General features: G+C 45.2%; 1 protein-coding gene across 1 annotated transcript in view; it reads right to left on the minus strand.

Annotated features, from left to right (window-relative positions):
* Arg2 (arginase 2) overlaps window positions 1-12272 on the minus strand; it is a 24404-nt gene extending 12132 nt beyond the window's left edge. The window contains exons 1-2 of the mRNA XM_038336979.1: window positions 12091-12272; window positions 11124-11196 (exon numbers count right to left, since the gene is read on the minus strand). Coding sequence (XP_038192907.1) covers window positions 11124-11196; window positions 12091-12225 — 208 coding nt within the window. The 5' untranslated portion in view covers window positions 12226-12272. The remainder of the gene's footprint in view (window positions 1-11123; window positions 11197-12090) is intronic.
* Window positions 12273-12668: the final 396 nt, after the last annotated feature.

Raw genomic sequence — 12668 nt, forward strand, 5'->3', positions numbered from 1 at the left:
AGGGTGTAAAGTGCTAGAAGCTGGACAGAAAACAGTATTCTGCTCACATGCACTCAACACAGCAGAGCTGCCCGAGATCCTAAAAGACCCTGGCAATCTTACCGCTGTACTTCAGGGAAGACAGACTGCACTTCATGAGAGGATTCTGGCCATTAAAAGCGCAGCTCTGGGGCTAGGGAGTAACTCTGGGGTGGAGCAACTGTTTAGCACGCACGAGATCCTGGATTTGATCCCTGGCACTAAGCAATGGCTGGAGGAAGGTTAACAGATTCACTTACACACTGAATGTTGACTCTTAAGATCACCAACCATGGAGGGCTGGAGAGTTGCACTGGTCGCCCTTCCAGAAGACCCAGTTCAATTCCCAGCACCCACATGGTAGCTCACAACTGCCTATAACTCCAGTTCTAGAGGATCTGATGCCCTCTTCTGGTCTCTGGGCACCAGGCATGCAGGCAAAACACATACATATAAAAGTATTGTACAGAGATATTATCCACTCTATTTACTAATCCCTTCTTACCAAATGGCCTTCCTGTTTCTCACTTGCTACCTGGGTGCCTCACACCCCACAAGGGCTTCCTGACGGGGCATACGGAAGGATGATTTCTCAATCTAATTATGCCCAGCTGCATGCATTTTTTTTTTTTTTTGGTTTTTTCGAGACAGGGTTTCCATGTAGTTTCTAGAGCCTGTCCTGGAACTAGCTCTTGTAGACCAGGCTGGCCTCGAACTCAGAGATCCTCCTGCCTCTGCCTCCTGAGTTCTGGGATTATAGCTGCATGCATTTTTGATAATTTACACTGTCAACTCGAGTCTGGCTATGAAAATTTGATGAGCTCTGCCTTGTGTTTCCACAAAACTAAGAAGCAGACCCTGAAGGGGCTTATATCTTAAAAAGCCCCACCTAAGTGACCTACTCCATCTGATGACCTCCCTAACTCGGCTCTTTAATTTTCACAGTGTGAGTGCCAGGTAAAGAGTAGAGGCTATGGCTGCCAGAGCCAAGAAAGGGCCTTCTACAAGTACAGTTTGTACCAGTGCTGTCTTGCTGTGTATTTTTCCTCTTCCCTTATAGGCAACAGAAATTCTTTGTAAAAAATGAACAAGTATCTAATGGTACAGGCTCCCATGTTACTCCCCAAACCTGACAACTGTGTTCTTACAGGCTTTTATGCATATTACATAATTTTTAAAATAGAATTAGTTGGAACAGGCAAAGTTGCTGCAGCTAACTACTCAAAAATATAGCTCGAATATAGCCATGTGTGTGTACCATCCAGGTGAACAGCAGACTTTCCTCTGTCGTGATTCAGGGACCTGGCTGGTGGCTCTGTGGTACCTAGGATCTTGCCCTTTTGTGTCTAAGGACAGGTCTCCCCAGGTTCAGGACAGCAGGAACCAAAAACGGCGTGAAGAAGACCCTTGCAAACCTGTGAGAGCACACCGCAAACTGCAATGCCTATGGCAGACACTGGTCAGCAGAAAGGGCCCGATCCTGCACAGCAACAATGCCTCCCTACACATCACAAAGCCGATGCTTCAAAAGCTGAACCAGCTGGGCAGTGTGGTTCTACCTCATCCACCATGTTCCCCTGACCTCTTACCACCAGACTACGGCTTCTTCAAACATCCCTTAGCACAGCCAGCCTTAGCGCAGCCAGCAGGATGCCAAAAGTGCTTCCCAGGACTCTGTCAAATCCCAGAGCAGGAATTTTTTTTACGTTGCAGGAATGAACTTATTTCACTGTGGCAAAAAAAAAAAAAAATGTGTTGATTGCAATGGTTCCTATTTTAACTAATAAACATGTATTTGAGCCAGGCATGGTGGTGGATGCTTTCAGTCCCAGCACTCAGAAGACAGAGGCAGGCAGGTCTGTGAGTTCCAGTTTTAGTTTGAGGCCAACCTGGTCTATGTAACAATTCCAGGACAGCTGGGGCTACATAGTGAGACCCTACACTTAAAAGAAAAATTGTTTGGACTTAATATAATGACTTAAGATTCATGGTCTGAAGCTATAGCCAGATACACTGGGGCAAGGGTCCCAGCCCTCTGTCACCAGACTTCCTAGAAGAGTGACACTCTCAAAGAACAATGAGTTTCTAAGCCCTTCTGCCAGTTGTGCTTAAATGGTAACAAGATTAACATAGTAACAAGGAAGACAGGCCGTTCTTGGGGATCACAGGTTATGTGAGGCATCTTGTGGTTTCTCTCGCCATCTTTCCTCTTAGGTTTTCTTTGAAACCGATGTTGTAACCTAAGACTTCCCAAAACTTGTTTATCATATGTCTGCATAAATTTTGTTAAACCATCCTGGGCAAGAAGACTCACCTCACACAGAGAGACACACAATAAATAAATGAAACAATTTAAAGGCAAAAAAAATACACTTGCTGTTTGAGTTGCTGACTTGAGTTTCATTTAAAATATCATTACATGGGGGCTGGAGAGATGGCTCACAGGTTACAAAGTACTTCTTGCTCTTGCAAAGGACATAGGCATGATTTCCAGCACCCACAGGGTGGCTCACAACTGTTGGTAACTCCAGTTCTAGGGGATCCGATGCCCTCTTCAGACCTCCTCAGGCACCAAGCACATACAGGATACACATCCATATATGCAAGCAAAACATTCATACATAAAATTGATTTAAATTTTTTTTTCAAATTCATTACATGAATTCAGGTATGGATTTGGGGCTCTGAAATAACTCTAAACATAATTCTTCCACTTTGTATTACATTTGAGAATGTGAAGCAACATTCTCAAAGCTGATGAATATGGAATAAAAATATTGATCAATTTAAAAAACATTGACAATAACTATGTCCTGCAAAAATCAAATATTCTAAGGTTATTTTTTAAAGATGCACTCAGTTTGCCTGGAACTCACCATCTCTTGATGGCCTCTAACTGTAATGATCTTCTTGCCTTTGCCTCTTCAGCACTAGGGTTAGTTATAGGCATGAGCCAGCACACCAGGCTCAAGATTCAATTCTGCAATATAAAACTAGACATATCCATCTCATTAGCAGATGGTTTGCTGTTGTCTTTAATAAATGTTAAAATTGCATAGTAAGGGGTTGTTTTTAAAAAATGTATGATTATCATAAAATGGTTGATTTGTATAGCTATGTATCTACGATTGCATAAAAACTTCTCAGGTGAAACAGAGTAACAAGTGCAAGGAGTTTAAGCCCTAATATAGAGCTTAATGGGATGGCTGAGCGCCAAAACCTGGCCTTCCATCCACAGAGAAGATTTCCCTGGAAACCGGATGTGCCCACATAACCAGTGCCAGCCAACAAGTGTGTGGAAAGAGATGCCCTGCCGTGGCTTCTTAGAAAGGGAAACGATCCCCCTGCCCTTGTGCCTTCCTCTGTTCATGCATCTGTCCTGCTTCCAGACATGAGTATACGACCATCAAGTTGCGGCCTTGCCAATAGCACGAGCTGAGGTCTGAAGACAGAGCCACCAAACCAGTTCCAGGCCTCTCTTGAAAGTGAAATTAACCTTTTTCATCTGCTGCTATCTCAGGCTCTTGTGCAATCTTAGCTACCCAATAGGGATCGGATGCAGACTCTGATGAGAGCGGAGGAAAAACTGGCTCTTATTACAACTAATTTGAGAGATGACGAGGAGAACTTAAAAGAGTTTGCATCTGAGTTGGTAAGGGCTCAAGATTATAGATAAGGAGCTGTTGTGGTAAATATGAGCAAGAAACCATAGGATCTTCAGCTGAAATTGGTGCTGAGGACCAGGTGTTTTAATTTTTTTTAATTTTCTAACCAAACTGGCTTCTCCCTCAGTCCCCGGATACTGACTGGGTTTACGGGTATGTACCCTGTGCCTGCTAGACTGTATAAGTTGTCCTCTGACTTTTACATGCACACTGTGCACAAACACAATTAAAAATGTTTTTAAAGGGCTAGAAAAACAGCTCAGTAATTAAGAGTACTTGCTGCTCTTAAAGACCCAAGTTGGATTCTGAGCACTGTCTGTAAGTTTAGCTTCAGGGGATCCAGTGCTCTCTTCTGGCCTCAGAGGGTGCCAGGCACTCATGTGGTATACACACATATGTACATGCAGGCAAAACACATAAAACAAATGAACAGCTGGGCGGTGGTGGCGCACGCCTTTAATCCCAGCACTCGGGAGGCAGAGGCAGGCGGATCTCTGTGAGTTTGAGGCCAGCCTGGTCCACAAGAGCTAGCTCCAGGACAGGCTCCAAAGCTACAGAGAAACCCTGTCTCGAAAAAAACAAAAAACAAACAAACAAAAAAAACAAAACAAAACAAAAATAGCTCACGAATACTAACATTCAAGGTATGGAAAAGTAGGGAAGCCTGAAAAGATGGTATTTCTCAACCCGGGCCTCAGCTCCTCTTTCCCTAGGACAGATAGCCCATCCCACCAGGGCACTGTGGCCCAGGAAGATCCAAAGCAGTGCAGCAGTTTGGTTTCATGCTCGATTCTTGCTTTGGTTTTGAATGTGTCCCTTCAAAAATCCTGTGCTGAAAACTGAATCCTAATGCACCTGTGCAGGAAAATGGGAAGTGTGTTTGTGTAGATCATAGTCTTCCTCATACCACATCAATACAAGAGTGAGGCTATACATCAATTCTTCTTCTCTTTTGCCATGTGATGTGTTCTGCCATGTTAGGAAACAGTAAACTTAGGCCTCAACTAGATGGAGACACTTAATTGTGGACCCTTCAGCCTCTACACCTAGAGCCAATACATTTCTACAAAGCAACACAAAATGGACTGAAACAACCACCAAAGGAACTACAGAGCCAGCTCTCTGGCATCTCATCTTCCGAAGACCAAATGATGCTAGTGACAGAGCAGACTCCAACACTTTCTTCTTAAAGACGCTCCCGTCAACAGCTTACTTAGCTTCCAATCCCTACCCAGTCCCACACTGAGTGACGCTTGGTCACTTTCTGACAGCTGCTATGCTTTTATTTCCTTCTCCCTGCAAAGGCAGGTTGTCTTTTTATGTAAAAGAGGGACTACACGCTGCTCCACCCCCTCCAGGGAGAGCAAATTCTGATATCTGCTGTTTGCTACAGATGCAACCTAGCAACCAGTTTTTGTCCCAAAGATATTCCAGTGTCATTCAAACAGCATCCCAAAGACATTAATTTCATCTTTTTTAAACATAGAACTTTTTCTTCCCCCCCCCCCAGACCAGAAATGATAAATTGATAACCTATGGTCTAGATCCGTCAACAGATATGATTTGTAAAATCTATGCAAAATAAAATCTTACGGTTTTTGTAAAGCAAGCAGCATATAAGAAAACATGCAGGGCTCGAGCCCCATACCTCTTTTCCAGTCACAGCAGACTGGATAGTGTGTTAGAGATATAATTTATATCCCATGAGATTCATTCTTAGAATTTACAACTCAGTGGTTTTTAATATATTTACCAGGTTGTAAAAATAGCAATACTTTCTAATTCTAGGACAGCTTCAGTTCCCTTCTTCCCCCAAACCTAAACCCGTTCTCAGTCATTTCTTATTTCCTCAACCCCCAGGAGCCACTAAGCTGTTTCCTCCAAAGATCTGCCCTCTAGATATTTCACACTGAAGGCGCCATTAAGTGGCCTTTTCTAGCTGCCTTCATTCATAGCATAATATCATCAAGCCTCACAGTTTTGATTATGATGACGTCTAACAGACCTACATGTGATTCTGGTTATTGGCTGAGATAGCCATGACCCAAATTCACAAAAATTCACACTTGTGGTTTCTCCTACAGATTTACAACTTCACACTAAATTTAGAACTTTGCTAGATGCCAAATTTTTAAAAAAAATCTTTAAAGGCTTCTTTTTATTTAATGTGCATGTGTAAGTGCCAGCATGTATGTATGTATGCATGTAAACTATGTGCATGCCTGGTGTCCTTGGATGTCAGAAGAGTGTGTTTCATATCCTGGAATTGGAACTACAATATGGAGACGCACATGGGTGCTGTAAGAACAGCCAGCACTTTTAACCACGGAGCCATCTCTCCAGCATGAGCTAACAAGGAATTTTGATAAATGTTATGGAGTAAGAGTTCTTTTTAAAAAGTTATTTATTTTTGGTATGTGGGTATCAGTTGTCCTGACACCATTTATAGAAGATTATTCTTTTTCCTGCTTATGTCAGCCAAGGGGAGAAAAGCCTTATAAACAGAGCATTCTAAGAAACTACTGGAATCATCAAATAACAACAGTTTCCTGGGAACTGTCTTTGAGATGCTAAAAACCCAAAAGTAGAAGATCCACCCCTTTGAACACAGAATTCTTGGTTCGGCTTGGGAATGGGTTCTGTTCCATTAATATTCTAGATCTGCCTCAGGGTCTTTGCTGTGTTCTCTCTGCCTGAAGCATTGTTCTTCTAAATTTGCTCAGACCCCTTTCCTTCTGCCCAGGTCTCCTCACTTAGCCCCCTTCCAGCCAACCCTCCTCTCTAACGTGCAGAGCTCTCCCATCTCCAGGCCCCTTCCAGCCAAGCCTCCTCTCTAACGTGCAGAGCTCTCCCATCTCCAGGCCCCTTCCAGCCAAGCCTCCTCTCTAACGTGCAGTGCTCTCCCATCTCCAGGCTTTGCTATCCCATCCCTGGCTTCTGCTCCCTCTGTTACGTGCTCATGGCCACCGACACACATTTCCAGCTGCACCTCATCAGAGTGTTGTTAACAGGAATTTGTTTCGTTCACCAGGGGTAGGTCTAGCATCTAGAATTGAGCAGCGCTCTAATGCAAATACAAGATATTGCAACTCCGCACACACATCAGTAAACTAATATGCTCATCATATGTTTGGTTTTGTTTGGAGACAGACTCTGGCTGGCTAACCCTTTGGCTCATGACCTAGACCAGAGTGGCCTGAGACTCAGAGATCCACCCGTCTCTGCCTCTGAATTAAAGACCTGCTGCCCCATGCCCAGCTCATTATAGCTTTAGTGCCCAAAAGCTACTGTTAAGGAAAATAAACCTAAGCTGGACACAGTGCCACCTGCCTGTAAATCCTGACTCAGAAGGCTAAGGCAGGAGGATTGTGAGCTTGAGGCCAGCCTGGGATACACAATGAGAGCTATTGAAAGAAAGAGAACAGGGATGTGGGTATCAAATAAAGAAGGAACAGGTAAAAAAGAAACTTTTCAAAACAGATTTAAGGCATACTTAATATTAATTCACATATTAAGTTCAATGTGTCTTGATGGCTACATAGTCCTTTAACCATCGCACTAAAAACAGAATGAAAAAAAAATCAAGTCACGACAGGTGATTATTGAGAACTTGATATCTGTAAGCAAGTCAAGACTTTAGACTGCTGTTTAGACAGGAGTCATGTTAAGGAATGTAACAGTTCAGAAATCAAAGCGCCTACCAGTACAGGAAGTTGCTGAAATACAAAAGAATTAAGATACAGTCCAAGATTAAAGACCACAGAAACCAACTAGCACACTGGATTAACTCATGAAAGGATTGTGTAAGTCAGTGGGGGCAGAAGCTCAAAAATTGGCAATCAAGGGTTTTGCAGCAATCTGTTCTCGCTGGTACTTATGAACCAGTGTGCTGGTTAAGGTGTGTAAGCTGCAAACAGAAACCCACCTAAGCAGAAAAACAACTCACATATCTGAGATGGTCCCAGAAATCATTCAAGAGAATCGTTAAGAACTTAACAGGCACGGTGACACAAACCTACCATCCTAGGACTAGGGAGGCAAAGGCAGAAAGATTACTGTAAGTTTGAGGTCAACCCTGGAGTTCCAGGTCACCCAAGGTTATATAGCAAGACACCAACTTAAAAAAAAAATTTTTTTTTAAAAAAAACTAATGACACCCACAATACAGAATGTTCCAATGAAGATATGGTCACAGTCCCTCTGGAATTTCAAATCGAAATTAGCTATGCATGCTTTCCTTGGAGGAACCTAGGTCGACGGGGCCACAGTTCCAGCTGCAATGAAAACAAGGTGGAATGTGGGCTCTGAAGAGCCCGGGGACAGAGAGACACTGCTCTGTCACGGCACAGGGACGTCCTTCCACCTGCCACTTTCCAGAGTCTACTCCAAGCTCTGATCACCGTGGACATCGGTCCCTTTTGTCATTACAGCAGAAGGAATGTCCGCGCTTAAGAGGCGGCAGCAAGCCTCAACAAATAGTAATTGCTGTGCTGTGACTCAGCTTTGAGAGTGACGAGGCCACGAGCCAGGAAGGCTGCTGGATAAAAGACCCAGACAGTGGTAGGCAGCCACCGGTGCTAGAATTCAAGAAGCTGCCCGGGAAATTTTCTGGTCCCTCATCACAAGAGTTCACATTTCTAAGACGTTTCTTGTTTCTTCTTGAATCTGCCTGCCACTTTTTCCGATAACAGATGAGAAATCCATTTTTACTAACGCGAGAACGGCTGCTAGAGACCCTGCGGTAGTTGTTCAGACATTAGAGATTCTAAGTATGAGAAGAGATACCGGTGACATGGGCATCTGTATTTGTTCTCAGTGGTTAAGGGACTGTCAGGAGGTACAAGCTGAGTTGTATGACAGTTGGCCTCCCTCCCACGGCTCCACTGAAACTTTTCTGCTCATGCCCCGGGATCCTTTATTTTGCTGGACTTCCTGTCACACCACTTGCTGTCACACCAAAACATTCTCTTTAGGTCACTCTATCCCTTGACTGGTCCTTCCTAGGTCTCTTCCTGAGAAACTCTCATATCTGAAAATGCACAAGTAAGTGTCTCCGACATTTGTTCATTTGTGGCAGACCCAGATGACCAATCACATTTTATGTGTGTTTTTTCCTGTGTGTGTATGTATGTGATACAGCCCAGGGTCTTGATTGAGTTTGTTTTCTGCCAGATAAAGAATTAAGAGGCAGGCGAAATCTGGGTGCAACAGGGCACAGCAGAACAAACTCAAACACAGCAAACAGGAAGAGACAGAATCAGCGGTTGAAGAGAGGTGTTTATTGGGGGTGAGGAAAGAGACAGATATAACAGACACAAAAAGACAAAGATCCTTTACAAAGATGGGAAAATCCAGTCTCTTCCTGAGGGCTAGGAGTTTTAAGTCTCTGAAGAACCAGTTGGTTTGTAGAAAGAGGATGGCTGATTGGCAGGCAACACACCTGTTGTATAACATGTCCTGGACCTGGCTTTGAACTTGTTGAGTCAGTCAGTCAGCAGGAGACCTGCTGGTGGGAGAGAAAAAAGCCTACAAGGCTTTTGTTTTAAGCTGCTGAGCTTTTGTCTCAAGTCAGGAGGGTGAGAAAGAACTCTTGGAAATTCTCCATGCCTACCACGGAGTCTGTCTAACTCCTAGTCTCTCATATGTAAGTGCCCCTTGTGCATGCCTGGTGCCCATGGAGATCAGAAGGCGTCAGATCCTCTGCAATTACAGCTGTGAGCAGCCATGTGGGTGCTGGTAACCAAACCTCTACCAAAGCAAGTGCTCTTCATTGCTGAGACATCTCTGGACCCCTCCTCCATTCTTGCAGTTCTGCCCCAAATAGAAAAAAAAAGAAACAAACAAACTAGAAAGCCACGCTTGCTTCTTCACCTTTGTTCTCATGCCTCCTTTGGAAAACACATCATGTTCCAAACTGAGTTTATTTTACACTCAAATCTGCTTTTCTGCCAGGCGTGGTGGCACACACCTTTAATCCCAGCACTCTGGAGGGAGCGGCAGGTGTGTCTCTTCAATAGATAACTTGAAGAGTTATCTATTTAGCCAGCCTTATCTATTTAGCAAGCTCTAGGACAGCCAGAGATGCAGAGAGAGACCATGTCTCAAACAACAACAACAAAAAATCTCCCTTTTTTGCTATTTTTTTCTTATTTTCTGTTTCACTCAATCACTCACATTCTAGTTACTCAAGTCCATTCAAAGACATCGCAAATCTCAACCTTGCCAAAAGCTTTCTCCCCTTTAAAATTTGACCCATGCTAACTTGCAAATGCTCAAGAGACTACAGTTATTTTGATATACACTCAAACTAGGGTGGGCTGTCAATAATGCAGCTGCCTTTGAGTCCTTGTGTTCCTGTAAGTCACCCCTCATCCTTCCTCTTCCCGTGAGCCATCCTAATCAATTCACTGGTCCGCCAACTTGACTTTGGTGGTGATCTTTACTTTTATTTGTCATTGGTCCTCTATCATGGCCCCACATAAAAGGGACACATTAGGTGATCTCAGTATTCCTGATTTGGGAAGATGAGTGGCTCTGGGAATGGCCTCACAATCGGCAACTGTTTCAGAGTAAAAGTAGACAAAGATTCTGTCGTTCACCATGATTCTGCATTCCCATGGCCAAAGCTCTCTACTGACCGTGAATTCTGTGTTCACGGCACCAGAAAAGATACGTGAATGGTCCTAATGACAATGGAGGACAAGCTAGAAATATTTGTGTTAGATACCACACAGGTATTGAAATTTGGTACGTTGGTGCTAATAGTTCTCCATCACCGTAGACATTGCATTTATATTTGGGTTAGATTTTCTTCTCGTCTTAAAACCCTAAATACTACTTTACTTATGAGACAGAAACTTGCAAATCCGACTACAAGAAGGCCTGTAAAAATGCACAACCTATCTATCTAGCCCCCACCTCAGACCAGAGAACTCTTCCATGGAGGAGTTTAGGAACTGCTTTTAACAAGTCACCCAAGTGATTTCATAATTAGGTAGTTTTGAAAAATCCATCTATGTGCTGATTACAATAAATACAAGCCTGGTAACCTCAGAGAGGAAATGGTTTGGAGAGGGCAGCAGGCGAGACTGATGACTCAGAAGCTTCTCAAGACTGAGTTAGGGAAGCTACCGTGTTACAGAAAAAGGCTAACTGTGCAGTTAAAGCTGGAGCTAGTTAGCATCCTAGGCTGCACCTGCCATTTGCTGGTGGCTGTTCTGGGTTCTACTTTTTTCTGCCTCACTCCCTGTGCACCATTTACAAGACTTTTCCTGAAGACTCCCCGATGGATGTTTATCTGCAGAAGGAATCCAAAGGATACCCCCAGTTGGTGCAAACTACAACCAGGCGCAAAGCTGATACCACAGGGCCAGGATATAAGAGATACAATTCTAAACAGGTCTGTTTCTATTCCTGAACACTGGAAACCCAAGCACTTACCCAATTTGGAGAGCCTCTTCAGCAATCCAGCTTCTCTAATGGCAGCTGGACCATATTCCACTCCTTCCTTTTTCTGTGAATCACAAAAATTCCACAGATATAAGGGAAGGTTGAGCAAAGGGACAGAAACACTTTGACAGTTTTGCTACACTTGAGTTCCTAACAGATTCCTCTGCAAACCTGCCGCAGCATCAAAACTTACACCGTAGAGGTCTGGCCATTTCATTAAGTGCTTAATGGAGAAGAGGGAAAATTTCATTTTTGAAAGCAAATCAACCTTCTGAGTCTCTCATTGAGAGCTGGACCAGAGGAGTCCCAGGGTGGGACCGGACCGAGTGAGGCTACCGTCCGGTGGCTGAGAGTGTGTGGTTGGCTGGGCTTTCCCAACAGTGAGCCAGTGAGCGAGCTCTCCCGCGACAGCAGGTTTCTTTCACTGAAGACAAAACAAAGCACGTCGGGTTCTCCCGCAACTGGCGAGGCCAGCATTGATTTCTTTCCTGGTTAATGCTCTTTCGGCAAGTTTTCCTTATTCCCCTGGTCGCAGTCTCTAACCTCTCCGACAATTTTCCAACGACACCGGGTTTTGCCCTCTCCAGCTCCTCTATGGAGTCTTCTTCTTTCCTCTCCTCTCCCTTTTCCTCCTCTTTACCACCCCAAGCTGGAAATACGGATCTCTCCGTCGACCTGAAAAGGCCGCAGAAGCCCACTGTCTCCATGCCCATTGCCCTCTCGATGTCCATTGTCCCCTCGATGCCCACTGCCCTCCACCCCTCGCCTTCCATCCGTCCCTCATCTCAATCTGGGTCAGGGAAAATTCCAACCAAGTGCACTCCGGTGCCAGCCACGGGAACCCGCGAGCTTCCCCACCTCCACCACCTCTCTCGGCGTTTCTCCTCATTCTCGTCTCCCGGTCCCACGCCACTCTCTCGGGGCTCCCTGACTGGTCAGCTCGGGTCCCAGCTCTCACCTGTCCCTGAGAGAAAGGGGCTCCGATCACAGCCACAGAATGGACAGATCTCGTCAGAACGCAATGCACTTGCGCGCGGAGGAGGCTTGAGACGCTGCTCCTCAGGAACATGATTGGCAGGGAGGGGATCACCATAGGAGAAGTGGCTCCGCGCGACTCAGGATCTCAAGTGAGCTCCACCGCCCCCAGCTTCACAGCTTTACAAGGAGAGCGCCCCGCCCTGTGATGTCAGCATCGATTGGACACGCCTCCAACCAGACCCCGGGCGCACCTTCTTGGAGGACCACTTCTCTCCAGGGTTTAGGACTCGCCCCCTGTTGAGTCACCAACGTGGGCGTGTCCTCTCTCCCTGGCCGCGCCCCACGGTGCCTAAGGCTCGAGGAGTGGCAGGTGTGTGGTTTCCCGGGAAGCGGAGCTCCTCGCCAGATTGGAGACCTCAGTGGAACAGGCGAACTCGACACATGGTCTCCAAGTTTCTTCACCCACAAGTACCTGGCGCAGGCGCTATCTCGACTGAAGAGTTGGCGCTGGCCATGGTCTGGCCGCACCCGGCGACATTTGCCAGCCCCACACCACCA

This window comes from Arvicola amphibius, chromosome 7 (genome assembly GCF_903992535.2).
Source record: "Arvicola amphibius chromosome 7, mArvAmp1.2, whole genome shotgun sequence".
Lineage (NCBI taxonomy): Eukaryota > Metazoa > Chordata > Mammalia > Rodentia > Cricetidae > Arvicola > Arvicola amphibius.